The sequence below is a fragment of the Excalfactoria chinensis genome, chromosome 1 (genome assembly GCF_039878825.1).
Source record: "Excalfactoria chinensis isolate bCotChi1 chromosome 1, bCotChi1.hap2, whole genome shotgun sequence".
In the NCBI taxonomy this organism is placed as follows: Eukaryota; Metazoa; Chordata; class Aves; order Galliformes; family Phasianidae; genus Excalfactoria; species Excalfactoria chinensis.
Window position 1 is genome coordinate 75,281,412 of NC_092825.1, and position 24,798 is coordinate 75,306,209.

Sequence of the window (24,798 nt, forward strand, 5' to 3'; positions counted from 1 at the left end):
TGAAAGAGTCTAGCAGAAGAAAATAGCAGCCAGAAAAGTGACCATCACCAAACCTGTGCAGCTATTCTGAGCTCAGAGGAGCCTGTTAGCACAGCACAGAGAAGCAGAAGGTGTACATTGCCAATGGGTGCAGGAGGCGGACACGTCTACTTGGTGACAACAGCATAATTGGAGATTTTAAGCTGGGAGACCTGAGCTAGTCCTGGATACAGCACTACCCACCAGTGACAGGTCAGCTGTGGGTCTGCATGGGAGACTGCCTGCAGCCTGATCCCAGGTATAGCCAGCTACCAAACCGTAAGCGGGAGTATTTTTCAGTTTAAATCAAATTAAATGCTTCTTAAATGGATGCTTTAAGAATTCTCTCCTGTTCCCCCAGTGACTGGCCTGGTGGGGGGAGCCAAGATACCATTTCCTCATTCCTGTGAGTTCACTGCTTGGCCTCACCACTCCTTAGCTGGGTTCAGTTATTTAAGCAGGACAGGCTGGAAGAATGCGTCGTGTGAAGGACAGGGGCTGTGCTGCACACTGGGTGCGACCTTTGGGCACTTGGTGTCTGCCTCATCTTTGTAGGTGCAGTGACCATGGCATCCCAAGGCCAGGTGATGTTCTGGAGGTACGATATAATCTGTGTCTGCTTTGGGAGTGAGAGGAGGGAGGGAGCTGCTTCTTCCAGACTGCTTGACTGTATCACAGTGCTGCCAGGAGCTTTCTAGAGAGCAGTTCTTTGCAGCTCGACCCTCTACTGCATTCACTGAGGCTACTTAAAAACCAGAATAGCTTCTTTCCTACTGTCAGTAAGGCAGTGCATCTGTGGGACATGCACATGCAGGTCATCAGTTGCACCCAGAATGCAGATAGACATCCTAGAAACTCTGCGTGGGTGGAATATACCATCTCGAGGTGAATGCTGCTGTAGATTGGGGCAGTGATGGCTTGAGGAAGGCTCTGTGTGCCTGCTCTGGTAGGTCAGGGTATCCTGAGCCTGAGGAAGGTTCCTGCTGTTGAGCCACCAACAAGCTGCATCTCTTCACCTCAGGTATGAGCTCTTCCAAACTGGATGAAAGCAGAGGTTCCATTGAGGTGTGTCACTTTCCTGCCTCCACCTCCTTCCTACCAGCAGCTCTGCAGACATACACCAGGTGTAAGGGAGGAAGGCTGCATGCTAATAGTGTTCTTTTTTCCCCAAATAGCATGACCACAGTCATTATCATCCTAGCTGCCGTGATTGCCCTGATCATCGGATTTGGTATCTCAGGTATGTGACCATTTGCGTTCCTTGCTGGTGCCAGGGGGTGACACAATCCTACCCTGGCATCCATAGTCTCCATCTACCCCGTGTGGAAGGGTCACCCACCAGCCTTTAGTTAAGGCTTCATTTTATAATGATTGCGTGCAAGATGGTGGAACGAAAGTTGTCAGAACAGAAGTCACCTGTGCATTTCCCAGCAAAGTATCACACTGTGGCATTAAACCACAGCCTGGCTCTTGCATAGCTCCTGAAGCCAGCCTTGCCTGTGAGGCTCCAGTTTTGACCCAGGAAGTGAATTCTTGACCTCTGCTTTCACAGCAGAATTAAAGGCACTTTTTTCCCCCCATTTTTCTTTTCTTTTTCTTTCTTTTATTTTGTTATTGTTATCTTGGGTTCTGGCAGCTGAAACATTTACCTTTTTATGCTGCTGAGGAACGGGGTGGATAAGTGTGGAGCAGCCTGTGCTGATGGGGGTTTGGCACTGTGTTAACAGCAATTGTCCCACAGTGCCCAGAGCCCCAGAGCCAAACACACAGAAGATCCTGAAGATCCCATACTCCTTCCTCCCAGATGGGAAGTGTCTTCAAGTCTGGGCCTGGCCTGGTCTCTCTCTGCGCTCACCTCCTTCACTGTGCTTTCTCCTTGCAGGAAAGCGCTCCATCAACGTCACCACCTTGACGTCACCTGGGAACATTGGCCAGAGTGGCCTCCTGGGCTGCACCTTTGAGCCCGACATCTGGATGGGCAGCATAGTGATTCGGTGGGCAAAAGTTGGAGTGGCCGGATTGGTTCATGAGTTCAGAGCGGGGAAGGACCACCTGCAAGAGCAAGACGTGGCGTTTCAGGGCCGCACGGCAGTGTTTGCAGACCAGGTGATCGGTGGAAACGCTTCACTGGAGCTGAGAGAGGTGCAGCTTTCTGATGCTGGTACCTACAGGTGCTCCGTCACCACGTCCCGAGGGAGTGGAGCGGCAGTGCTGCTGTTCCAGACGGGAGGTGAGGAAATGCTGTCTGGGGATATGGAAAAGAAACTCCTGCTGTGAAATATGGGCTGATGTATCCGGGTCTGGCCGCTAGAACAGGTCACCCAGAGGAAAAGCCACCTGGATGTTGTCCTGGGCACCCTACTGTAGGTGTTCCTGCTTGAGCAGGGGTTGGGCAAGGCGGACCCATCTGGCAGCCATCATGGGGCTCTTCACACCTGGAGTAGGTGTACATCTGATGGCGGCTGTGAGGACCTTCTCCCTCAGATGCTGTTTCAGTGAAGCCAGACTTGGTGAAGGAATTACACGTATTTAGAAGGGGGCAAAGCCCAGTGTCAGCAGCTGAGTTGAAAACTGCTTGTGAAGTCCGGGAATGTTATTTTAGTGAAAGGCCAAACTGGCTTGTGTGGATGTGCCGTTTCCTTTATTCCATGGCATGACAGAAGCTGAAAGCTGACACAATTTTTTCCCACCTCTGTAAGGTCCCAAAGAACACGAAGTGCTGCTCAGCTCTGCCGAGGCTTTTGATCGTGCTCCAGACTGGCTGAGTATCCAGACCTGGAAAAAATAACATGCATAAGAGGATAAGAAGTGGGTTTTTTTGGCTTTCCAGAGGTGCTGATGGCCTTACTCTCTCTTTCCATGTCCTTGCTCCAGAGAAGGGACATTTCTATTCTAGTACTTCTATGCATATTTTACTTCTTACATTTACTACACGCAGTTTGCTAGCTAATCATCTGGCTGACGAGAGCCCCTATTTTTAGAATGGGTGTAGCTAAATGATCTCAGAAAGACCCAGATCTTACTCTTCTTAAAGATAAAAGTTTTGGGTTTTATTTTTCTCTCATACTTTAAGATAAATCTCCAGCCAGCGCTGCTGCATAGTAAAAATTACATTCAAAATCTTTTCCCTGCTTTTGTAATGCATACACCTTTAAAACACGATTATCAAAGCAACAAACAACCTATATCTCACAGTCACCTGAAGCATTCCATACTTGCTAGATTTAACCGTTCACCTTGTTATGTAGGGGATCTTGTTTCTCCAGCGGGCCTTTAGCAGCAGCTCTGAAGCTCCCACATGTCCCTTGAGCTCAGGGCTTGGCAGACAACAGTGGGTCCAGGACTTTCCAGGGGAACTTTCTAAGGCAGGCAAGAGAATTATTGGAAATGAGGGGAAAAAAGGCTTTCATGGCTCTACAAGTGTTGAAGAGTTGGCCCTCCAGGAGAGGTCTGGAAGTCACTTTACAATCTTGGCTTGATACATACCTTGGAGAAGCAGCCACTTCTCAATGCCGTACATCATTTCAGCAACCAGGAGCCTGTCTTGGGACATAGTTGGTATTACAGGAATTGCCGGCCAATACTGGTTCCACCCAAAAGCCTGCTTTCTACCTTGTTGCTATGTGCAGCACTTTCCCAAGCAGTTGAGCAAGGCTCTTTGTCTCACTATCCTGCAGTTCCAAGGATCAAAGAATGGCTTATACTTATACTTACTCTTCCTTGAAAGGGAAAAACAGTGAAGACACAAAGGTGTATTTTCTAGTAGACCAAGGCTAACATGAAGAGCTATTGATGTTTTTGGTTTTGAAACACAGCTGAGTTTGAAATAAGCTTTAAATGTTCATTCCAGGAGGGTTGGTGCAAGTCCCACAGCTCCAGCCATATAACCCCAGCCCCAGCAGATCCAAGTGGAGCTGCCAAGGCTGCGGTCCTGTTTAGCATCAGAGCCAAGGCATGGGACTGTGTTTGTTGGTCACGCTCCTCCCTCCACCAGTAGGAGAGAGTGATCCATCATCCCTTTCCCCCAGCCCATGATGATACCATCAGTTTTGGTACTGAAATGGATTCCTCTTAGCCCTACAGCAGCCCATGCAGCCATGCTCACTGCTGGTCCTGCTGAAGGAGGCTGGATGTTTGGCAGACGCAGGCAGCCTCAGCCTCTGCTGGGAGCCCTTGGGAAAGGACTGGGCTGTGTGTCCAGAACCAAGCTCAGATGTGACAAGCAGGATTACTTAAAAACACCAAAACTGTGCCACGACTTCAGCAGATCTTGTCAAACTGGAGTGCCTTGTCAGCAGGAGACTTTGCTCCTCTACAGGCATCCCTCTTTAGCCCAGTTTGTAAGAAGTCTGCCTGAGCCCATGTTATTTGGCCACGTGCAGTGCTGAGATGTGAGCAATAAGTACTCTAGGAACACACGGGACTGGCAAGCGAGTAGGGTCCAGTTCTCAGATGCTTACCTTTCTCCTTGCTCTCCCTCCCCAAGCTTTCAGCACCCCCAAGGTCCAGGTGCAGACCAGCAGCAGCGGGGACACATTGCACTGCGAAGCGCCGCGGTGGTTCCCTCGGCCCACCGTGCACTGGATGGCATACAGCAACGCTGGGAAGTGCCTGCCTCATGCTGCCAACACCAGCTATGAGCTGAACTCTGAGAATGTCACTCTGAAAGTGGTTTCCTTTCTGCACAACATTACAGCCAATGCCACGTACACCTGTGTGATTGAAAACAGCATTGCCAAGGCTACAGGGAACATCAAAGTGACAGGTAGAGTTCAACAGCACCCAGAGACCATGGGCGTGGGTCAGTCAGTGTGTTCATGTGTTCTGGGGGCTTCTGCAGCACTGCCTCCCCTGTGCTGCTGAGTGGTTTTGGGAAAGGAGGGGAAGGCAGGGACCACTGCTTGCTTTCCTCTGCTGCATTCAAAATAGCAGAACATTATGTGACATATTTTGTAGATGAGGCCCCGTGGTGTGCTCAGCACAGAGCAGAGGAGCTGAGGGGAGGCCTGATGGTGGCTGCAGGGAGCAGAGGGGCAGCGCTGAGCTCTGCTCTGTGTGATAGCGACAGGGCCCGAGGGAACGGCATGGAGCTGTGCCAGGGGAGGGGCAGCTGGGGTGAGGGACAGGGGCTGCACCACAGGGCGGTGGGCATGGAATGGGATGCACAGGGCTGTGGGCATGGCTCTGGGTGCTGGTATGTTTGGTCACAGCTCTCAGACATCGGGTTTGGATTTTGGATGGTGCCGCATGACATCAGCAGCAGGACTGAATGATCCTTGTGGGTTCCTTCCAACTGGAGATATTCCACAGTTCTGCGATATTTGCCAGTATTCCCCTTTCTGAATTAGCAGACCTCTAATCCTGCCAGACTGAGGGTGTGGATTGCATGACATCTGCCACTAATCCAGGCTCTCCTCTCTCTCTGATGTAATGGAATTAACCTGTGTTTTGTTCTGCTATTTCAGTCCTTCCTCATGACAGGATTCCTCCTTGGACACAGGGACAGAAAAGGCAGGGCCAGACACCGTTTATATAAACGCATTGCTTTGTATCTTAACAACAAAAACAACAAAACAAGCAAACAAAAAACCACAACCAAAACACTGAAACCTCAAACCAAAACCTCCAACTTCTGACTCTTTCGCCATTTCAGCTTAGATCCCCGCACTTGTAACAAAGCAGCTGGCCTCCAGCTGTTCCCAGTATCAATGTCTCTGACTCCAGTCCATTCCCAACTGCTGCCACCTCCATGCATACATCCAAAAGAAGTAAGTGGTCTGAGTAGGAATACCTGTGTTTCTAAAGCGGTGCATGTACAGAACAGATTCTGATCAGTAAGCTGCATGCAACACTTGAGAGCCTCGAGCTCAGTCTGAAAGGAAACGTGGTGGGATTTAAGGATGTCATTCAGTTGTCATCTCTACCACCCTAAATCTTGAGTCTATTATTTTAGGGCAAACTTGTGTTGGCAACACTTGACACAGCATGGAGAAGAGTTTTAGCACCACTCAGACTGTCAGATGCTGAACTATGGGCAATCTTCTATTGCATACAAGACTAATAACATTTGGATGTGTATTTCCAAGCTGAGTGTGTGTGCTGTGCCTGTATTTTCAGTCAGACGTCTCACTGTACAGAAGGGAACTCATTGGATACTTCAGCTCTGATATCTCAGGCTAGTAGAGGTCACAGAATCCTGTTTATTTTCTCACCCATCTCCATCCCCACTGATTCAGAACCCACTCAGGATCTCACTTCTGTAAAACTGGTATACACAATCACTACATTTCACAATCACTGAATAGTACAGAACATCCCAAGTTAGAAGGGACCCATAAGGATCACCGAGTCCAACATCTGGCTCTACCCACAACCACCCCAAACTCAAGCCCCTTGTCAGAGAGCACTGTCCAAACACTCCTTGAACTTGGCTATTTTTTTGTGTGTTCTACATGGAAAGGGTCATGGCTCTTCTGCAGCGAGGGCTTCATTATAGTGGGCTCCCGCAAAATAGGTAGGGTCTACCACCATTCAGAAAAGCTAAGAGCAATAGGTCTACCCACCATGCTCTCCAATCTGGTAGCCTCCTCTCACTATTCATCCGATACAGATTTCAACATTACAAGGGAGACCAGCCTGCACGTGGTGAACCTCAACACGGAGTCAGTGTCTTCCTCCCTTCCAGCCTGTCACTGGATGCTTCTGCTTCCCGTGTGTGTGCTGTCGATATAGAACATCTGCAAATGCTGTTGGACGAGGAGGTAAGCTTCAAAAGAGAAACTGATAAGCATACACCTTACATACACATTAGAGGCTATGAATCTCTAATACAGTTCACTTCTGCAAGGCCATGTCGACTTCTTCCTCTACCCCCTGAGAATCAATACAAGCTGTGCTTGCACTCACTTTACTCAAATAATCCTACTGCGCTGTGTGGTACCTTCAGTAAATGCTACCTACTGGGGACACCTTCAACAGGGCTATAAGGAGCCGCCAGCCTGAGCAATGCCACCCTAGACTGAGGAGCACTGAGGTCATCACCAAGCATACATAGGTTAACTGCCTGCCAGCATTCATCAGTTTTGGGTGTGGGGCTCAAGAGGTAACGTGATTATAGAGAGCTACCAAAAAACAATCAGCTAAGATGAACATCTCTGTCCTATGCAGAACAGTCACGACAGATACAGATAGATGGCAAGGCATACTTGGTGCTTTCCTCCATCTTGAGCTGAAAGGCAGGCAGTGCCACAAAATGAAGCCAGTTAATTGTTCCTTTGTATTTCTTGTCCCTGCCAACAACAGGATATTTTTGGTTTCAGAATGAGAATTATTGTGGCAGCACAGATGACTAAATAATGAGGAGGAAAAGAGGGAGATAAGCGCTACTGGAAAGTTCCCATTCAGAATTAAACCCAGTTCTTCAACAGTTTCAACTACATAGGAAAAATCTGCCTTATCGTTTTTAAATAGGTCTCGTATCTGGCACTTCCTACGTACCACTGCAGCATTGTCTGCAACTATGCTAACCCATTTCGAAGGATTCTTTCAGTGATACTTTCTAATCGGATTTTCATCTGTTCATCTTTGGTCACTTACAGTCAACATTTCTTTAGGATGAGAAAATGTCCTTTTTTTTCTTAGGGAAGAGGGGCAAGCTTTAGCAAAACCTTTACCTTTTCTGAGAAAGCAGCTACTGGGAAAAAAGGCCACTGCAGCAAAACTCAAAGATCTTTCCTTTCTTCTTTTTGTGACGTTCTTTAGGATGGAGTCTCAGAAGTTTATTGAGCAGCAGCATTTGTCAGGTCTTGGACACTCATGCTTTGGTCTACGAGTGGCAAGCAGGCCTTGAGATTGAAGATACTTTCCACATGCTCATTAAAACCATCACCTGAAAATCAATATAAGGCTCAAACTAAGGGGCAGGGGGAAAGACAGGAGGAAACAATGAGCAAACAAAACCCCAAATTCTATTTGGGGAGCTGCTCAAATAGGTACTACACACTGAGTAAGGTGGGAAAGTCATTGTGGGTTGAATTTATTAACCTATAACACAAGAGGAAGGATGGGGATGTTATTTAGCAAGCACAGAATGCTCGGTCATTGCTGCAAGCAGATGGGAGTGGAATCTCTTCAAATGGCACTGTGCCAGCGAGGCTGCTGCGCCACTACAGATACGGGCACAAAGCATTGCATTTTCCCCAACTTACTAATCAGCAGCAGATGGACAAGCCTGGAATGTGCTGTGAACTCATATCATAGCTCTCTGCATTCCTCACTATCAGTTCCAGATAATGTTCAGACTGCAGTAATGTTTAAGCTGCAAAACAATGCTTGTATAGTATTGTTAGCGCCGTGATTTAGTCTCTGAACAGTATTTGTTTATTTCTCTTCTTCAAGGAAGGAAACGCTTTAAAAGCATTTTAATTATTTCAAACAGGGTAAGGAGAATTTCCCCTAAGGAAACTACACGCTTTCCCTTGAAGACAGTGAATGAACTGCAAAATGCTGGTCTCTGGCTCATAAACTAAGAATTGACATTCTGGCTCAGTTCCCCATGTGCAAGTAAAATGGTATTAAAATAGATATTTAAACTGCAATGTGATAGTCTTATTTACTAGATAATACTGCATAAAAAACACACATTATATGCCCTAGGCCCAGAGCAATGGCTACCACGTAGGAGACAATGAACATTTCTTCCCTGAAGCATAGCCCACGGTGGCTGGTGGCAATAGTCCAGCTCAAGAATTCCAATAGTCATAGTAGCTTCTTGGTTACGGTCTTCATGCTGTGCTCAAAGGCATGTGCTCCCACTGGAAAGGAGGAAAGGGGGGAAAAAATACCCTCCCAATTCCAGTAGACATTTCTGTAATCCATCTCCTACTGGGAAAGCTGTTAAGTAGTGGTTCCCGTTTGGCAGCGACCAGACATCCTCTCGATCCTCTCTCTGTTCAGACAGCATAAGGCTTTTTGTCCCACTTCTTCCACGTTCAGGCACAACAGGCTCTGTCGAGGTCTCACTTGTGACACAAACTCCACTTCACCACACCGAAAATTTCTCACTTGCACTGGAGCTGAAGAGGAAGGACACAACATGTAGTTGCTCAGTACATGGCTCCTAAGTTCTAGCACACAAATGTGGAAGTTCTGGGGGAGGGAAAGCCTTGCAGCAGCTGCTTGGCATCTCCTAAACCACAAAGGGCAGGAAGATTAACAAATACAGGAGGAAACAGACATTTTATCTTGTGAATTGCTGTGGACAATGTGCTGCTCACACTGCTGCTGCACTGAGCTTCGTATCTTACCACCATCAATCTGGCCTTACAGCATTACACAATATCCAGAAGACAGTGTCAACAGCAGTGCATCCTCTGGTGAGCCTAACAAATCAGCCTCTGCGCGCCTGGACCCACACCCACATGCTAGGTGTTAGCACAGGCGGTTTGAAGAGAACATCCCCTTAAGTGAGGAGCTGCACAGCTGTGGCAACATGAGCTCAGATGTCACTACCCATGAATTTAAAATCCTTCAGCGCTTCTATTTCTTGGTGAGGATTTCTCACTTAATTCTACCTTCTGTCTTGTCTAAGGCCAATCCTGCCTGCTGTCTTGTCCAAGGCCAAAAAGCCACTTTGTAAGTAACTCTGGCCTTTCAGGCCACAAGGGCACACTGCCGGCAAACAGCCAACCTGTTGTCCACCAGGACACCCTGGTACTTCTCTGTAGAGCTCCTTTCCATGAAGTCAGCACCCAACCTCTACTGATGCACGCTGTTTTTCCTCCCCAGGTGTAGGACTTCATATTTGCCCTCGTTGAACCTCATGAAATTCCTCTCTGCCCAACTCTCCAGCCTTTGAACAATTACTATCCTGGCTGGCTAGGTGATGTATTTTCCACTTAAAACCTGAACAGAAGTATACCGAGTTTATCACCACAATATTAAGGATGATTCAATGCTATTTTTATATGCTTTTGTGTAAAGTAAAAACAACAAGTGTCACTTTAAACCACAATGTTAATATACTCTCTGTGTTTTTTGCATCCATGGAAATTCCTTGGAAGCCCTCCAGAGGTCTTGTTCTGTGGGCAGAGAAGGCAGCTCTCCTTCCCCAGAATGGTGAAACAGCTTGTAGCTTCCTTCCCACACCCATTATTACAAAAGCCAACAGTGTTTGCTCACCAGGCTGCAGGACTTTGGAGGGTTTCCTGTCTAGGCTGAAATCCAGCAGAATAGGGCGACAGATGAGAGAACTCCTGCAGAGGTTCCTTAGGTAGCAAGCAATGGGATCTTCAAGTTCCTCCACACACTGAGGAAGGAAAGGGTGTGTTGTTAGTACAAATGCGGAGGAGGGCAGGGAGCCCCTCTAACACCCGCAGCAAAGAGAAATCCAGTCCCACTGAGAGTCACATGCTGCATGCTGCAGTCCCTGCCAGAATAACCCACTAACCCCAGTTCCAGTAGCTTCCCCATACTGAATGAACAGGCTGCCTCTGCTCTGCACACAGCTTTGCACAGCTTCCCATTCAAGAAGGCTCAGGCCCAGCACTGCTGCCACGTGCTGGTTCCTGCACAGCACCAAAGCTTCACCTGTTCCATCCTCCACCAGCACCCTATGGAGAGAGCAGGGAGGAGGGAGGTCAGGACAACACCCTGCCCCTTCACAAACATCACATCCCAGACAACAAGACTCAGTAAAGAGAGGTTTGTCTGCATCTAGAAAGACACGAGGAATCTCAACTCCTACCTTCACTATTCTGACCACATCCCATCCGTGATTTGCCTATCCCGTCCTGTGTCACACAATTTGTTCCCTCCTACCCACCTCTTCCCAGTATCCAGCCTCTACAGTGCTTACCGTGCACTGGCTTGCCTCACTCCAATGTGTGATGGACATGGTGGACTGTGTCGGGTGCACTTCCCCTGAAGGAAGAGTAAAGCTACAGCTATGTATGGGTGGCTACAAGAAAGAAGGTAAATGGCCACTGTTTCTTTTAATTCCCCTAACTAACTATGCCAGAGAATAAAGAACTTCACTGTATTTTCAGTGGGTGCCTTGAGAAAAGTTTTTAATTGAGAAGAAAAAACATACTGCAAGGTGATACACCTCAAAAGCAGCACACAGTAGGATTCTCCCCTGAAAGCCCTCTCTTTACCCCTGCTCCTTGCTGCAAACCTGCCCAACACCAGATGCATACTTCTCATCGGTTGTCATTTTGATCCTTTTCCAATATGCAAGCCTTTTTCAGACACTAGTATAGAGGGTTCTAGAATTAGGGTATGAACTTATTTCTTCTATATGTTAGCATAAGGCATAGGAGTAAAAAGTCTGCAGGCTCAGATTCTCTCTCTGGAAGCTTCCATACCTCTTTGAAGATGCTGCTGCAAAGAGAGCAAACCCACTGCAGGGAGAGGGTCAACACACAGGACACGTGGCACAAAATCCGTGCCTGGGGCAGGGTTTGTAAGTGATGTTGCAAGTTGGATATAAACACCAGCGAAGGGGATGAGGCTCTTCCTGCACAACTAGAAGAAACAGGACCGTGGGAAACTTGGAATGGGGAAATCTTTCTCAGGTCACTGAAAGGTAGGGACAGAACCTAGACTCACCTGGAAGTAAGAAGTTGGTGAGAGGCTGGGAGAGACAGGACAGTCACACAGCTGGAGGCAATGTATGCACAGTAAACGTTATGGAATCTGCAATAGGAGACCATAGATGTCAGGAACAGCTCATAGAAAACAATTGGCTTGTTGGTGTTTTAGTCCAGGATGGCTGGTCTAGTAATCTGTGACATGGTAGGAATCTCATTTGTAATACGGGCTGGGGAGTTAGGCAGGTGTGGACAATGGATAAACCCAAAGAAGAGGGGAGATTGTTTTAAAGACAGTAAGGGAGGTCCCATTCAGTCCAGGACCAGATCAGGGCTCAGGGTACCTTGAGATTTTGCGTTCCAAGTTCTGAAAGAGGATTTTGGCTCCAGGTAGCAAACCCTTGAGATGCTGCAGATATGTTGCAGCAATGTAAATGTCCAGCACAATGGGGGAGCCTGCAGCAGCTGAAATGCTGAGCTTCACGCTGTGATCATTGGCCAGCAGATTCCCTGGGAAGGCACAGAAAAACACAAGTAATGAGCTCAAACACAGATATCTTAGAGTCTGCCACTGAGCTGAATTTGCTGGAGGTGTTTTCCTCTCATCACAACAAGGCTACTGTTCCACATCTGATGTTTTTGACGTAGTCTTACCTTTCTGCTTTTTAAGGCTGAGAGTTGCAGATGGCTTCTCATTCTTAGGAGAAGCACACAGGGTCCTCTCTACTATCTCTCCAGAGAAAGAAACAAGGGAACCTCTGAAACTGAGAGCAGACCAGAATCATTGGATTTCTGTCTTGGAAGACAAAGGGAATGGAAAAAATCCTGACCCAAGGATTGCAATAACAAAGGACAGGGTGAAGTGCTGTTACTTAAGTCTGGCTTCAGGGAAGCTTACCCTTGGGCACCCAACTACTAGATTCGAAGCAGCTTGCTGCAGCCTACCCTACCCAAGAACAAGAGGTTTCTGAAGGCACTTCTGCTTCTCCAGGCATTGGAGAATTGACAAGGAGAGAGATATCCTAGCTTACCCTGCTTAACTCCATTATTTTTCTTGGCTTGGAGAAAGCCAAGCAAGGGAAAACTCAACTTACTGCAAGGCACTGGTAAATATTTCAGTGCATGTGTTTATCAACCCACACTAAACATGCTTTGAAAAGAAAAGCTTCTTACCTCATGATTTACTTAAGCGAGTCAAACAAACAAAAAACCAAAACCTGAAAAACTTCACACATTTACCCTCATTTTCCCTGTTTCTACTTTTGACAAGATTTAGTTTTTGGCACCTACTCCCCACCAGCAGTTAGCTCCAACTTTTTCTGGATAGCATTTTGCAGCTTTGTAACCTGCAATCCCTTTAAGCTTTGATAAACAAGATGGGTTCTCAGCCTGGGCTATTTGCACACAGAAATATTTCCAGACAATATCCCTAGAGCAGCAAATTCATTATTCATTAATTATTCCATTTATTAACATTGCACTGCCTCCAATAATGACCAACGCTACCTCATTCCGTAAGATGGTCACATCAAGTATAAGGCAGATCCACAAACCTGTTGCTAAGTATTTCTGGAATGGAGGAAATTCTCTGGTCCATGCCCATCAGCACTGCCCTGGCTGCCAGCTGGAAATGAGAGAGACACAGACTTGGTTTCAATTTATAGCAGCCAAAGCAGTAGAGACAAGTTCTGCATGCTTAGAGCTATTTCACATCAAACAACTGATGACTCCTCCTCAGATTAATTCCAAGGCAGGAAAATACAAGGCCCAGTAGCAATCTTTTTTGGGACTTATCTCCTGTCTCATTAACAAGGGATTCTGTATCAACAGTTTTCTGAGCTAGTTCTGGAGAGAACAGGAAGTCACCCATGAATGCCCAGAGCAGTAAAGTTGCTGCAATACCTGGCGCTCAGTTGGGTAGGAGAGCCAAGTCTCATGCCGTAAGTGCCAGTTATCTTGGACAGGCAGGCATAAGGGGCAGGATGGCCTGCCTAGGAACTCTGCTGGCACAGGTGGAAAACTGAGCTTGTCAAACACTTCCAAGTCCTGAAAGAAGAGTCATAATGAAAAGAAAAATATTATCAAAGGAAGATGAAAGCAAAAAGGGACTGATAAGGAACAATAATTTAAAGAAAAAAAACATCCACTGAACTCAAAGCTCTGAGAGTTTTAACTAAACAAAGAACTGAGGCAGTTACTTGGCAAGACAGATGGGAATTCCACACCTCGCAAAGAGTTTAGTCACTGACACTTCATCTCCCATATACAATTTAGTAAAACTTCTCCAATGGGAAACTGTAAGACAACCTCTCCCTTACCGAGCAGTGGGGCACAATGAAGCGATACAACCCATCCAGATGCAGAAATGGAAACCATTGCAATGACTTCCCCATAAAAAGCAGTAGTGCCTGGTGGGAGATGAGGAGAAAATGAGAAAAGGCGATGAGAAACGTTAGGAGAAAAGTAGAAAATGAAAATCACAGCAAAAGGGGAGCAAGTCCAGAAGAGGACTGGCTAGTAAATTTGGCACTGTCAAGGACAAGGTGATGTTGATGGTGAGGAGACTGAGCCCCCTTGCAGTGGCAGAAGGAAGTCACCTGCATAAACATACTCATCTATCTGACAAAAAAATCACCCTCCCATTGGTTAGAAATCTAAATCCATAAATTACCACAAACCAAGCTCTCAGCTGTATCAAACCACACACTGAAGCTCACTCCTGCCTCACCTCTTTCTGTGTCATGCCTTCTCCTCCATCATGGCTGCTCTCCTCTAGCTCAGGCAGACTCTCGGTGTCTCTGGGGTGGCTCCACAGCTGGGGTCTGCCCAGCCACAGCACTGTGGCTTGAAAACTGCGCTGTGGCTCTCGTTCTTCTCCACCCCCTTCTCTGAGTAGCTGGTAGTTGCGCAACATAAGCCCCTCTTTCTGGGTAACCAAGAACAGGTGAGAAACACAGCTGGTTCTTCCAGTGCTGCTTTGGCCCCTCTGACAGCCCTCATCTCCACCAGGATCTGGCTTGGGATCTTCCAATTTCAGCACTTTTGCCTCTGGGGTTTCCAAACCAGATGTTGAGCAGCCATCTTTCTTTTTCCTCAAAGAGGTGGTTTTACTCCAAGGATCTTTCTGGATTTGTCCTTCCATGGAATGGAGAACCTGAACATCCTCAAAGTAGAACTGCACATAGATACTGAAATGACAAATGGTAGCAGTGAAATCCCCTGCTCCTGACAGGTAGCTGTCTAAAACAAGCAGCCATGTGGGACTGAGTGCTCAGTGGGTATTCAAAAGAGAAGCAGGGAAGGGTGAAATAGAGGGCAGCTACCAGGCTGGATGTATTCCAAACAATATAGATATCGTGGATTTGTTTCCAATAAAGATCTCATTCCTGTAACTAGCAAAGGCCTTCAGTACCAAAATACTATGCCAATATGCAGTTTTACCATAAACCAAAATAGCTGTGGAACTGCAAAGTAATGATTTTATTAGGGCACTGAATAAAGGAACCCACCTGGTTTTTTTCTCCCTCACATACTCTGGATTTTCTAGCTGCTCCCAGGAAGGAAAATCACTCTGAATGAATCTCTCCACTACAAGTTGGTAGTTCTCCACCTGCAAGAGCGATCCTGCAAACACAACAAAGAAAGGATTTGAGTTAATGAAAGGAGAACACAAAAAGAGCAAGCTCAATTTCCTCATTTTAAAGTCACGAGGCCAGGCAGTGACATTTCAGCATCTTCAGACCAAGTCTTTTCTTCCTTGTTTTGGAGCTGGATGGCAGAACATCACAGTTTGCAGCATCTTCAGATTTAGTTCTGTGGGACATACCTATGAGAGCTGTATTGGCAAAGGGGCTGCTATCCCTATGGGAAATCACACAGGGAAGTGTGCCGCTGCTGTCCTGCAGCTGGAGGAAACTTCTCCTGGAGGAGACTCGCAGCACACCTAGTAGGATCTGCAAGAGAAAGGAAGATGTAAAGAGTATCAAACACTTCCCATGTTCGAAAGCTAGAAATCAGCATGCACAGCAGCAGCCCAAATTCAGTCTGTATTCAGCACAACACAAGTAAGAAATTCAGTGTCACTCCCGAGCAAAAGAAATAGACACCCACCAGAGGGGGCAAAGGACAGCAGCTGTGTTGGAAGGCTTTAGGAGAAATGGGAGCTCTCAGGGTGCGGGCAGTAAAGGGAACTAGGCACTTACCAAACGGGGCTGGAAGCTTCCTGCTGAGAGTGTGCAGTAGGACCAGGCCAGCCTGCGATTCAGCTCCTGGGTGCACATGTGTTGTGCCTCCAAGGGGGAAAGCAGCTGGGATGGACAGAAGTTTTCCCAGCCCTTCTGTTCTGCTAAACGACTCAGTGTTGACAGAGATGGGACCTGGTATGGGGGATCCAGGGTCAAATACTAAGGGGAAAGAAAAAAAAAGGATCAACAGTTTCTTCCCATCAGATAAACTAGAAACAGCTCACAGTGCATTTACCTTCTGCAGGGGACAGTGGTGTATTTTTGCTAGAATTTCATGATAAATATCTCTTGCTTCCCTTCTGTCTGGTACCACGGCTTGCAGAATTGCGACAAGGAATTTCTCTGCAGGTCCCGGGTTTTGGCGTACGGAGCTGAGCAACAGTCGCTGGTGCCCAAAGAAACAAGAAAACCTGAAAAATGTTAGAGCAGTTAGAAGCAGCAGCACTCCCAATTTTACAGTGGGTTTCGCATGTAAGTCAGGAATTTTTTCTGCTTGTTACCAGTGAACGTGCTGTGCAGGACAAGAGTTAAGGAGAGTGCAGAAAGAATGCAAAGTGGTTAAAAAAGGAACATTTAAAGGTGACATAGATTGATGTCAGGCAAGCAGACAAGGAACAGAAAGCCATGAGAAACAGACAGACTGGCAACATCTCAACACTCATGTGGACAAAAAGCCCACACAAAGATCTCCTTGTAAGTTACAGAAATGGATCTTCATGCATTTCAACTAACTTGAAATGATTAATCATATTAGGTACACTTGGTTTTCTTTCACAGGGCAGAATAAAATAACCACAGATTGCTCTCGTTCTGGTATTTTCTTTGCATTTGGACCCTTCCAGAAGGATATCTCATCACTTTGAACAGCCACAAGTGATCACAATGCCAGTCAAAATAGTTTTAATAACAAAAGATAAAATCAAGTAAGAAGAGATAGTGACTAAACCACCGGAACCACTTTCAGGCAGTAGCAGGACTTTGTAATCACATTTAAAACAAGTGGAAAATGTAATAAAAAATGAAACTCATAGCTAGCAACATTCTGGGAACAGAACTGAAGCTGTTTCATTGGAAAGCATGGCAAAAATTCCACAGATATAAGCACGTGTGGGAAAATCTGCTAGAGCAAAGGTTCTCCAACAAGTGCTCGGGTTACTGATAATACTGAGCAGTTGCTGCTGCTCCTGTGAGGAGCTAGGAAGCTGTAATCTGGTTGTAGAAGCAGTTTCCAGCTCCAGCCTCAGTGCTTAAGTTCATTTGCCAAGCAAATCAGATTGGAAGGCACTCATCCCTACAGTGCTTCTATATTCCAGAATAAAGCTTCATAGGTGGGGATAGGTCAGCACATGCTCTGGAGTGCTGCAGCTTACAGAAAGCAGTGGGCTCACTGCACATGCACCTGAAAAACGTTCATGACATCAGAGGAATTACAAGGTACAAGGTTCATTTGATGTGGAATCCAGATAAACAGCTTAAGCCAGTAAACCAGACAATTGCTGCTGCCATTAGTCTTCAAGCACATAAGCTTTGTGAACTTTTGGTCTGGAAGATGCTCAGGTAGCTTACAAAGCACATCTGCACATCGTCTGACTTCAGAATTGTCCTTACCTCTCCTTAAATGTCTCCAGAAGGCTCACTAGCCAGAGGTAGAGCGGCATACCAAGATTATAGCGGAAGAGCAGATGTAGGTAGAGATTTCTTGAAGTGACTGGTGGGTGGTAAGGAGTACTGAGCCTTGAAAAACTCCTCAGCAAGACAGTGCTGTTCAAGCAAGCACCAAGTACAATGAAAGGAGAGGATACCAGAGGCTTCTGGAGGAGGTGGACATCGATGAGCTGAGACAAAACAGACATTGCGACTTAATAGGAGAGTATAGTTTGCCACCACTCTTCCAAACCATCACCTTACTCTAAATCCTTTTTCACTCTGCTGGATTGTCTGTGAACTCGGTAGACCTGAAGGACCTGGCACTGCTTAAGGAGGATGCAAATAATTAGCATTTCAGCTTTCATGGCCAAGTTTGGTAAGCAAAAAACCCTGATTTTGTTTCAGGAAAAATTTCTGTTGTTCCTGCAGCCTTTCATTGACCAACCCACACATGCCTGCAAGCCACCTCTGGGGCCTAAGTTTTTTTTCACTGAATGCATTTTGGTAGGAGCGAGGCTACAAGGGTGGCCTCTGTGAGCAGAAGAGTCAGGAGCAATAGAGTGAAGACAAGTCTGGAAAGAAGAGGGGATGAAAGGAAGGTGGTCTGAGTTTCATTTTTCTTTTTCAGTGTCTTACTTTATTCTTAATTGGCAATAAACTAAGCTTCCTCACTTTTAGTCTGTTCTATCTGCAATAGTGAGTGACCTCCTGCTCGACTCTTAAGCTTTTTTCCCCATATTATTTAATTCCCCAGTTTGCGTTAAGAGGAGCAATAGAGCAGCAGACCAAGATCAACCCCATTGTACCTCAGAAGTCTCCCAATTTTACCTCCACACATGCTCCTGGTCGGATTCCGCGTGCAGAGTTCAACAACTGCTGGTAAGCAAGGCACAAGCAAACTTTGCTATCGAGCTCATAGAGACCAGCTTGGGCATTGAGTATTTTGGTAACAGTTCCCTACATAAAAAGCAAACAGAAAGCTATGTGAGTTTATTCCAGGATGTAAGAGACTCATAGGCCAGAGTGAAAAGGAAATAAATTCATCACGACAATGAGATCTTGCTAGACCATGAGTGGGTAAAAGCTAATGCTATGAATCCTTACCACATATGAAATGATCTTGGACTCTTTGATTGATCCTGGCCAGTCTTCAATGCTCAGCTCTGAAGAGTCATTGAAATGCTCCGTGGTCTCAAGTGAAGCTGACAGAGAGGATTCTCCTTGCCAAGAACTGTCCAATGCCTGCTCCTTTACCTTCTCCGCACAGTAAGGCAGTAGGCAGGAAGAAACGCTGGTAACAAACATCCTTTGCCCAGATTTCTTCAGGCTGGATATACTCAGGCCTGTTATTGTGTACCAGTGGCCCAACTTGAGGGTATGGTGCCATGCCAGCTGGTTGGGCTTCTGGAGCAGAGAGACCAAAAATGACATCAGCATCTCCTCCTCTGGAAAAATATTCTTCCCACATGAAAAACTTTCCTTTTGAGAGGACCACCTCATACTTTTAGCATACAGGCCCTTGTTCACCACTGGCAAAAATGCACAGCCAATGGTGGTGACTATGTTGAAAGGGCGTTTTGTAGCTAAGAACTGATTCTATCAAACATTGTTATTGTATCTGCAGTAGTTTCCAAGGAAAGAAATAGGAGGTATTACTTTTGAAGCTATCTATGCATAAGGATTACTGTAGGCTGCGTGGAATAATAAAATATATATATATATATATATATATATAGCATCAATGGTTTTTACTAGGACATAATAAATAAATCACATTGAAAGGAAAAGGGCAAGCTTTGAAAAATGGATTAACCAACACATATACAAATATAGACAGTAAATTTCTGGGCAAAATTACAAGGACTTACTTACCTTCACCAGGATAGGGACCCAAACAACTGAGGTGAAGCACTTCAGAAATAGAAAGAAGAATGTCTTCTGGTGAATACAAAGGAGAGGGCTGAGTCTGGACAGTTCACCTGCCACACTGAGCTTTGATCTTTTCTTAAAAGGAATCCTAGAAGGCAATTGAGGAAGCAAATAAAAATCCATCAAGGACTCAGAAGCATTCCAAAAACACATTACACAAATACGTAGAATGCACTTTCTAGAAATAATGGATCTAATAAAGCAATGCTGACCATCCGTCAGAGAGTTTTTTCGAAACAAACTTGCCCACAAAATTATTACTTCAATTTTTATACACTAAATCACTTCAATGCTTTTAAAAAACATAATATTTGAAGCCAGAGCTGTTACAAAGATTCATGTTCCAGGACAAGAGTATAAGAACCATCACTGCAAATAAGAAACTAATTATAGGTCCAAATGGGGGATAAAAACATCACAAGCAATTCTTCAGCAGAAAAATGAACTCAGTTTTTGCAGGTCCATACCACTGGTATGTACTAATTTCATATTGAAAAGTAACTCTAGATCCTAATAATGCTCCTGTTTCACTATAGGTTAAACAAAATAAGAAAAAAAGTGGTGCTAATCAAAACAGCAAGCAGTAGGTGCAGTGAAAGTTATTTGAATGTTTTCTTCTCATGCTTTTTCTATAGTAGCAAAATAAACTAGGAAATATTTTTTCTTATTCTGCCAAAATACAGATTAAAACTACAGGTCAACTCCTGGAAAATAGTTTACTAGTGAGAAGACTTTTGCTTCCACCACTCACTGTCCTGCTTCCACCTATGGCAGCAGCTTAGCATGGTGCTTCCTAGGCCAAATGCTCTTCACAGTACCTGGGAAACCAGAGCAGCAGCACTACGATGCACTTGGCCATGCTTGGTGTTTACCTGGAGACAAGGAGTGGCTCAGCCAGCTCTGGGTAGATGACTGGAATGGTCTCAGAAACTTCCTTTCGGAGCTGATCTACTGGCACTGGATCCACCAGGATTTCTATGTATCCCGTTGCACTGTGGTCAGTCTGTGGTATATATGCCCAGCTTGGGAAAAGGAACAGTGACTCCAGCCACTCCAGTTCAAAATGCAGCATCTAAGGTAAAAGACAGTGAGAAAAAGCTTGAGATTAATTAAGTTACTCAGCATTATTTATAAAGTTAATCTACTAATTTGGCCTTGCACAAACATCATAAATTCCTATTTTACTTCTGGGATTCATTATTAAAGAGAGAAATATCTTTTGTCCTCTTCTCTGTCTTGCACAGAGAACTTCTGGCCTTTCAGATGCAAATCTGGAGATTTGCTGAGCTCTACACCCAGCATTCCCTGGATTATAGCTATTCCCTTGCAGTAAACTCATAATTCACTGTAAGGCTTCACTATTTCCAGACTGTTTTTCTAGAATTCTCATCTCCTTCCTTTTCCCCTGTATTTTCAGTTGATACCTAGCCTTCACCCCCCTGGAAGGCACACTACTCTTTCATTCCCATCCTATCAGTTACTTCGTATTTACATTCCCTTCCTATGAACTTAGATGGCTTTTCATTCAATACCACTGTCACACAAGTTATTATTTCCTGACAGTATGTCATCAGTGCATCAATGAACAACCAGTACAGCTCTCCAGAAAGCGATTTCTGCTCAACAAACACAGGATACTGCTACGACCTCCATGGCTCAGGCCACCTCACACTGTTCAAGGTGTAACAGAACTACACATTCAACTCATCTCTGTAATCCATGACAGTAGACTCCATAGTTGCTCTCCTAGCAGTGACAAATTTGACATGTTCTGCCTGTCCTTTCTCTGGGATCGGAACCTGCTGTTTTCCTGCTTTTTACAAAGTTGTGTTACTTTTCTCAGTACAGACTCTAGTAAACCATCTGAAACCTGTAGCATTCTGCAGTACTGCCCCAGAAGAGGTAATAGAACAAAATCCCTCAGGCCAAGGACATACCTCACATGGAATTATTCCAGTATTGTCTTTCACATAGAGACAACCATCTTTGTCCTCTTGCCTTCCATCGGTCAAATAGCCAACCAAGATCAGGTAAGCCCTTGGCAAAGAGCTGTGCATGGATAAAGCATGTTGCCCTTGGTGAGCCCATTCTTTAAATCTGTTTGTGCTCCAGGTCAGGTGGCTGCAGCACGGAGTACGCTGTTGATGCTTTAGGTCAGAGATGGAGATGAAACTGGAGGAGGGGGAGAAAAGAAAGCAAGAACAGATTCTCAATCTGCAAAGTTGGGGGATTACAGTCATCAGTGCAATGGACAAAGCCTGGCTAAAGCAGCAAAGCCTCAGCTGCTGGCATGGTTTGATGATATCATATGGCAAGAATCAACACATCCACTGGCATTTATTAAAAATCTCTCTCATCTCAGCTGATGTGTCAGTTCTGCCTGAGCATCCCCTCTGAAAACAGAGACAGAAGGCTTGCTTAAAATAATAACTGAGGTTTAACAAAAGAGAATATGTTTTCAAATATATCAATGCAGGCAGCCCTGAATCTTTTTGCCTAAATTCTTGGCTTTGGTGGGGCAGGAATAATGTCAGATAACCACCACAATTGAGGCTGATCCGAGCTATCACGCTTAGACTGACCACAGTACTGAGAATGTGAGAACATGACACCATCCTCACAGGAGTCTGAGCTTTTCAGAGTTTATGCAGTGATGGTAGCATTCATCATCACTGTTTACATCCTGGCTGTCTATGCTAGAGAACAAAAGTCCTTTGTCTGCACCAATGTCAGCACTGTAAGAGCTACTACAAACTGGTTTCCATCTCATGATTTTGAGAGTTGTTTCCACCAAGATTAGCTGACAGTTTTAGGTTGTGAAGCAGTGGCTGTACTCACAACGTCCACTTGCTCAGCAGCAGGAAATAATCTAACTCAAAGAACATGAATTTGAAGAATTTCACATGATTAGTCAGGTATCAAAGGTTCAAAGCCAGGAATGAATCTAGACAAGAGATTGGTCAGAATAAGCTATGAACTGTACTCATGTAAAAATCATAATAATTAGAAAAGATAAAAATATGCAGATATTTGTGTATTTGACAGGAACCTGGAGATGGATTATCTGAAAAAGATATAAGTAAACTTCTGCATCTTCAGCAACAGAGCAAAGCTGGGATTAATACTAGCCTATGATCTACAGCGCTGCCCCTGTTTCTATTATATGTACTGATCATTTTCTGGGAGAAACCAAAACAACAGTACACTGAAACCCGGTTGTCACATACAGCTACCTCCTGGACCCTACGGTGCTCTGGGCACAGCCTGCTCACAAACAGCCCACTGACCTCACGCAAGCCAAGGACTTTAACAGATGATCCCTCAACATGGGCTGGAGCTGGAGTGAAATAGATTCAAGTGTGCTGGACATTCTAGTCTAAATCCCTCTCAGTACAGTGGGGATGGTGAGGTGCAAGCACAAGGCTGCTCAAAGAAGCTGTGGGCGTCCCATCCCTGGAGGCATTCACAGCCAGGTTGGATGGGGCCTCAGGTAGCCTGAGCTGGTGACTGGCAGCCCTACCTGTGGCAGGGGGGTTGAAACTGGACAGGCTTTGAGGTCCCTTCCAACCCAAGCCATCTTATGAGTCCAAGTTGCATGTTTTTCAAGACGGTAAGCACCCAAAAGCCCTTCGCCATTTAAAGCCAGGAACCCCCTATCCTGGATTGCCTATTGGTGAGAGCCCACGCTCGAGGGCGATCCTCAGCTGGCTGAGATGAAGGAGGCTGATCCCGAGCAGCTCGGTAGGATCGAGCCCTGCAACCGCGGCGCAGAGCAGCAGCCGGGTCCCGGCGAGGTGCCCTACTTTGCTGCCACAGACTGGCGGATTCGCTGCTCAGTCATACCGCTAGCGCCACGGCAGCGCGGCAAAGCCTAGGCAAGGCGTGCGGTTACCAGCCCTCAGCCCCCCTCCCACACCCGGCATCCGGGACGAGTAGCACGGCAGCCGCAGCGCAGCCTGCGCTCTGCTCGCAGCTCAGCAGCGGGACCCCAGTTCCGCTCCGCTCTCCAACCCCCGGCCCGTCACGGCGGCCCTCCGACAGCAGGCGCCGCGCATGCGCGAGAGCCCGTCCCCCTTACCTGTAGGCCAGCGGCAGGTCCCCGCCGCCCGCGCTCCTCACGCACCTCAGCACCGCGTCCAGTGGCGGCCGTTCCGCCCCGCCAGGCCCCGGGTTAGCTGGAAGAGCTCGAAGGGCAAAATCCCGAGCCGCCTGCAGCCACCGCTGCTCCTAGGGAGAAGCAAAGACACGAGGCTTCAGCGAGGGGAGGCGAAGGAAGGCGAGCACGCAACCCGCAGGACGCTCACCGCCGCGCTGGGCTCCGCCATGACAGCTCCGGGCTAGGCCGGGCCGCGCGCCGTCACCACAGCAACGCGCCGGGCCGCGAGCCCGCCAGTCTCGGTCCCCTCTCTCCTGGCCAATCACCGCCGCCATCGTGACGCTGCCGGCCCGCCCCCTGCTCCTCCCCTTAAGGGGCGGGGCTCCGCGGGTGCGCGCTGTGTGCCGGCACGGGAAAGGCCGCTGTGAGGGAGGGGAGGAGCGGGTTGGTTTGCTGTGGAAAAGCGAGGAAGGGGTGTGCGGTGATGTGCCTGGTGTTACCGCAAATGTCAAACGTGCTGCGAGCTGTGTGGCTTCTCTTCTCTACCCGAGCTCCTGGAAGTGTCAAATGTGAGGGTTTGTGGGGATTTCTCCGCCACTCGTGGAGTTCTCAAGAAGTGCTTTTTGTTTTCTTTCTCTTAAGGCTGAAGCTCTGTGCAGAACGAGTTCTCATTCGCTCTTGTGATGATCCGAGATTAACTTGAAAAAATTCTGTGAGATCTGTGGCTTTCTCCCGTGTGTTCCATCAGTGTGTGAATATTTTTTCCCTTTAGGACCGGTTCTGTATTGCCCCTGCTCAAGGCAAGGATGCAAACCAAACCAAACCTGCATCGCCATCCCAGAGATAGTTGCTACCTAGCTTCAAGCTTCCCGGCTGTTTGCAGCCTTGCTGGAACCCTCTGTGGAGCTGTCAGAGCTGCCCCAGGTGTGGGAGTGCTGTGTGGCTGCACAGCTCTGGTGCCTTTGTCTGCTGCATATCCCACTGCTGGCTCCTATACGGTAGATGAGCAAGCAGAGAGCAAAAGCAGGAGCAGAGATGTGTGTCTACATCTGAAACAATTCATGGAAGGCTGAGTGTGGGTTGTGTGCGTGTTTTTGGGCTTACACACACGAAACAGGAATATTCTTCCAAAACAAAGCATGGCAGTTCAACCTCAGGCTGCGGCACAGAGATAACTGCAGAAAACAAAAGGAGTGTTCCTTATCAGGCTGTCCTCCCTTCCTGGTAAATCCTTCGTGCTGTGAAGCTTTCGTTCTTCGCGCCCCGCGCTGGAAGC

General features: G+C 46.7%; 2 protein-coding genes and 1 long non-coding RNA gene across 11 annotated transcripts; 1 reads left to right on the forward strand and 2 right to left on the reverse strand.

Annotated features, from left to right (window-relative positions):
- The first annotated feature begins 154 nt into the window (after window positions 1-154).
- On the forward strand, window positions 155-9,941 carry VTCN1 (V-set domain containing T cell activation inhibitor 1). Of its 7 annotated transcripts, none has more exons than XM_072337123.1 (5): window positions 155-277; window positions 1,194-1,258; window positions 1,901-2,248; window positions 4,505-4,783; window positions 6,629-7,497. In XM_072337123.1, the coding sequence occupies exons 1-5, from the start codon at window positions 249-251 to the stop codon at window positions 6,748-6,750; spliced, it is 843 nt and encodes a 280-aa protein (XP_072193224.1). In that variant the 5' UTR covers window positions 155-248; the 3' UTR covers window positions 6,751-7,497. The 7 variants fall into 7 exon arrangements, with proteins under 7 accessions (XP_072193224.1, XP_072193234.1, XP_072193213.1 ...); XM_072337133.1 differs by lacking the exon at window positions 155-277 and adding an exon at window positions 509-616 and having other exon boundaries at window positions 6,602-7,497; XM_072337112.1 differs by lacking the exon at window positions 155-277 and adding an exon at window positions 509-616.
- Window positions 1,638-3,655, reverse strand: LOC140252436 (uncharacterized). The gene is made up of 3 exons (XR_011903655.1): window positions 3,505-3,655; window positions 3,255-3,378; window positions 1,638-2,793 (listed from the first exon to the last, which is right to left on the reverse strand). It is a non-coding gene; the product is annotated as an uncharacterized lncRNA (long non-coding RNA).
- On the reverse strand, window positions 7,677-24,074 carry CTC1 (CST telomere replication complex component 1). 3 transcript variants are annotated; one of them, XM_072337023.1, is made up of 24 exons: window positions 23,731-24,074; window positions 23,505-23,653; window positions 21,364-21,598; window positions 20,299-20,498; window positions 19,370-19,514; window positions 18,602-18,901; window positions 18,326-18,454; window positions 17,459-17,685; window positions 16,086-16,260; window positions 15,809-16,009; window positions 15,433-15,559; window positions 15,116-15,230; window positions 14,335-14,794; window positions 13,925-14,014; window positions 13,509-13,652; window positions 13,160-13,230; window positions 12,261-12,370; window positions 11,951-12,116; window positions 11,626-11,712; window positions 11,382-11,541; window positions 10,874-10,938; window positions 10,466-10,628; window positions 10,198-10,324; window positions 7,677-9,092 (listed from the first exon to the last, which is right to left on the reverse strand). In XM_072337023.1, the coding sequence occupies exons 1-24, from the start codon at window positions 23,749-23,751 to the stop codon at window positions 8,914-8,916; spliced, it is 3,846 nt and encodes a 1,281-aa protein (XP_072193124.1). In that variant the 5' UTR covers window positions 23,752-24,074; the 3' UTR covers window positions 7,677-8,913. The 3 variants fall into 3 exon arrangements, 2 of the variants coding, with proteins under 2 accessions (XP_072193124.1, XP_072193138.1); XR_011903645.1 differs by lacking the exon at window positions 10,466-10,628 and having other exon boundaries at window positions 8,959-9,092; XM_072337037.1 differs by lacking the exons at window positions 7,677-9,092; window positions 10,198-10,324; window positions 10,874-10,938 and having other exon boundaries at window positions 10,472-10,628.
- Window positions 24,075-24,798: the final 724 nt, after the last annotated feature.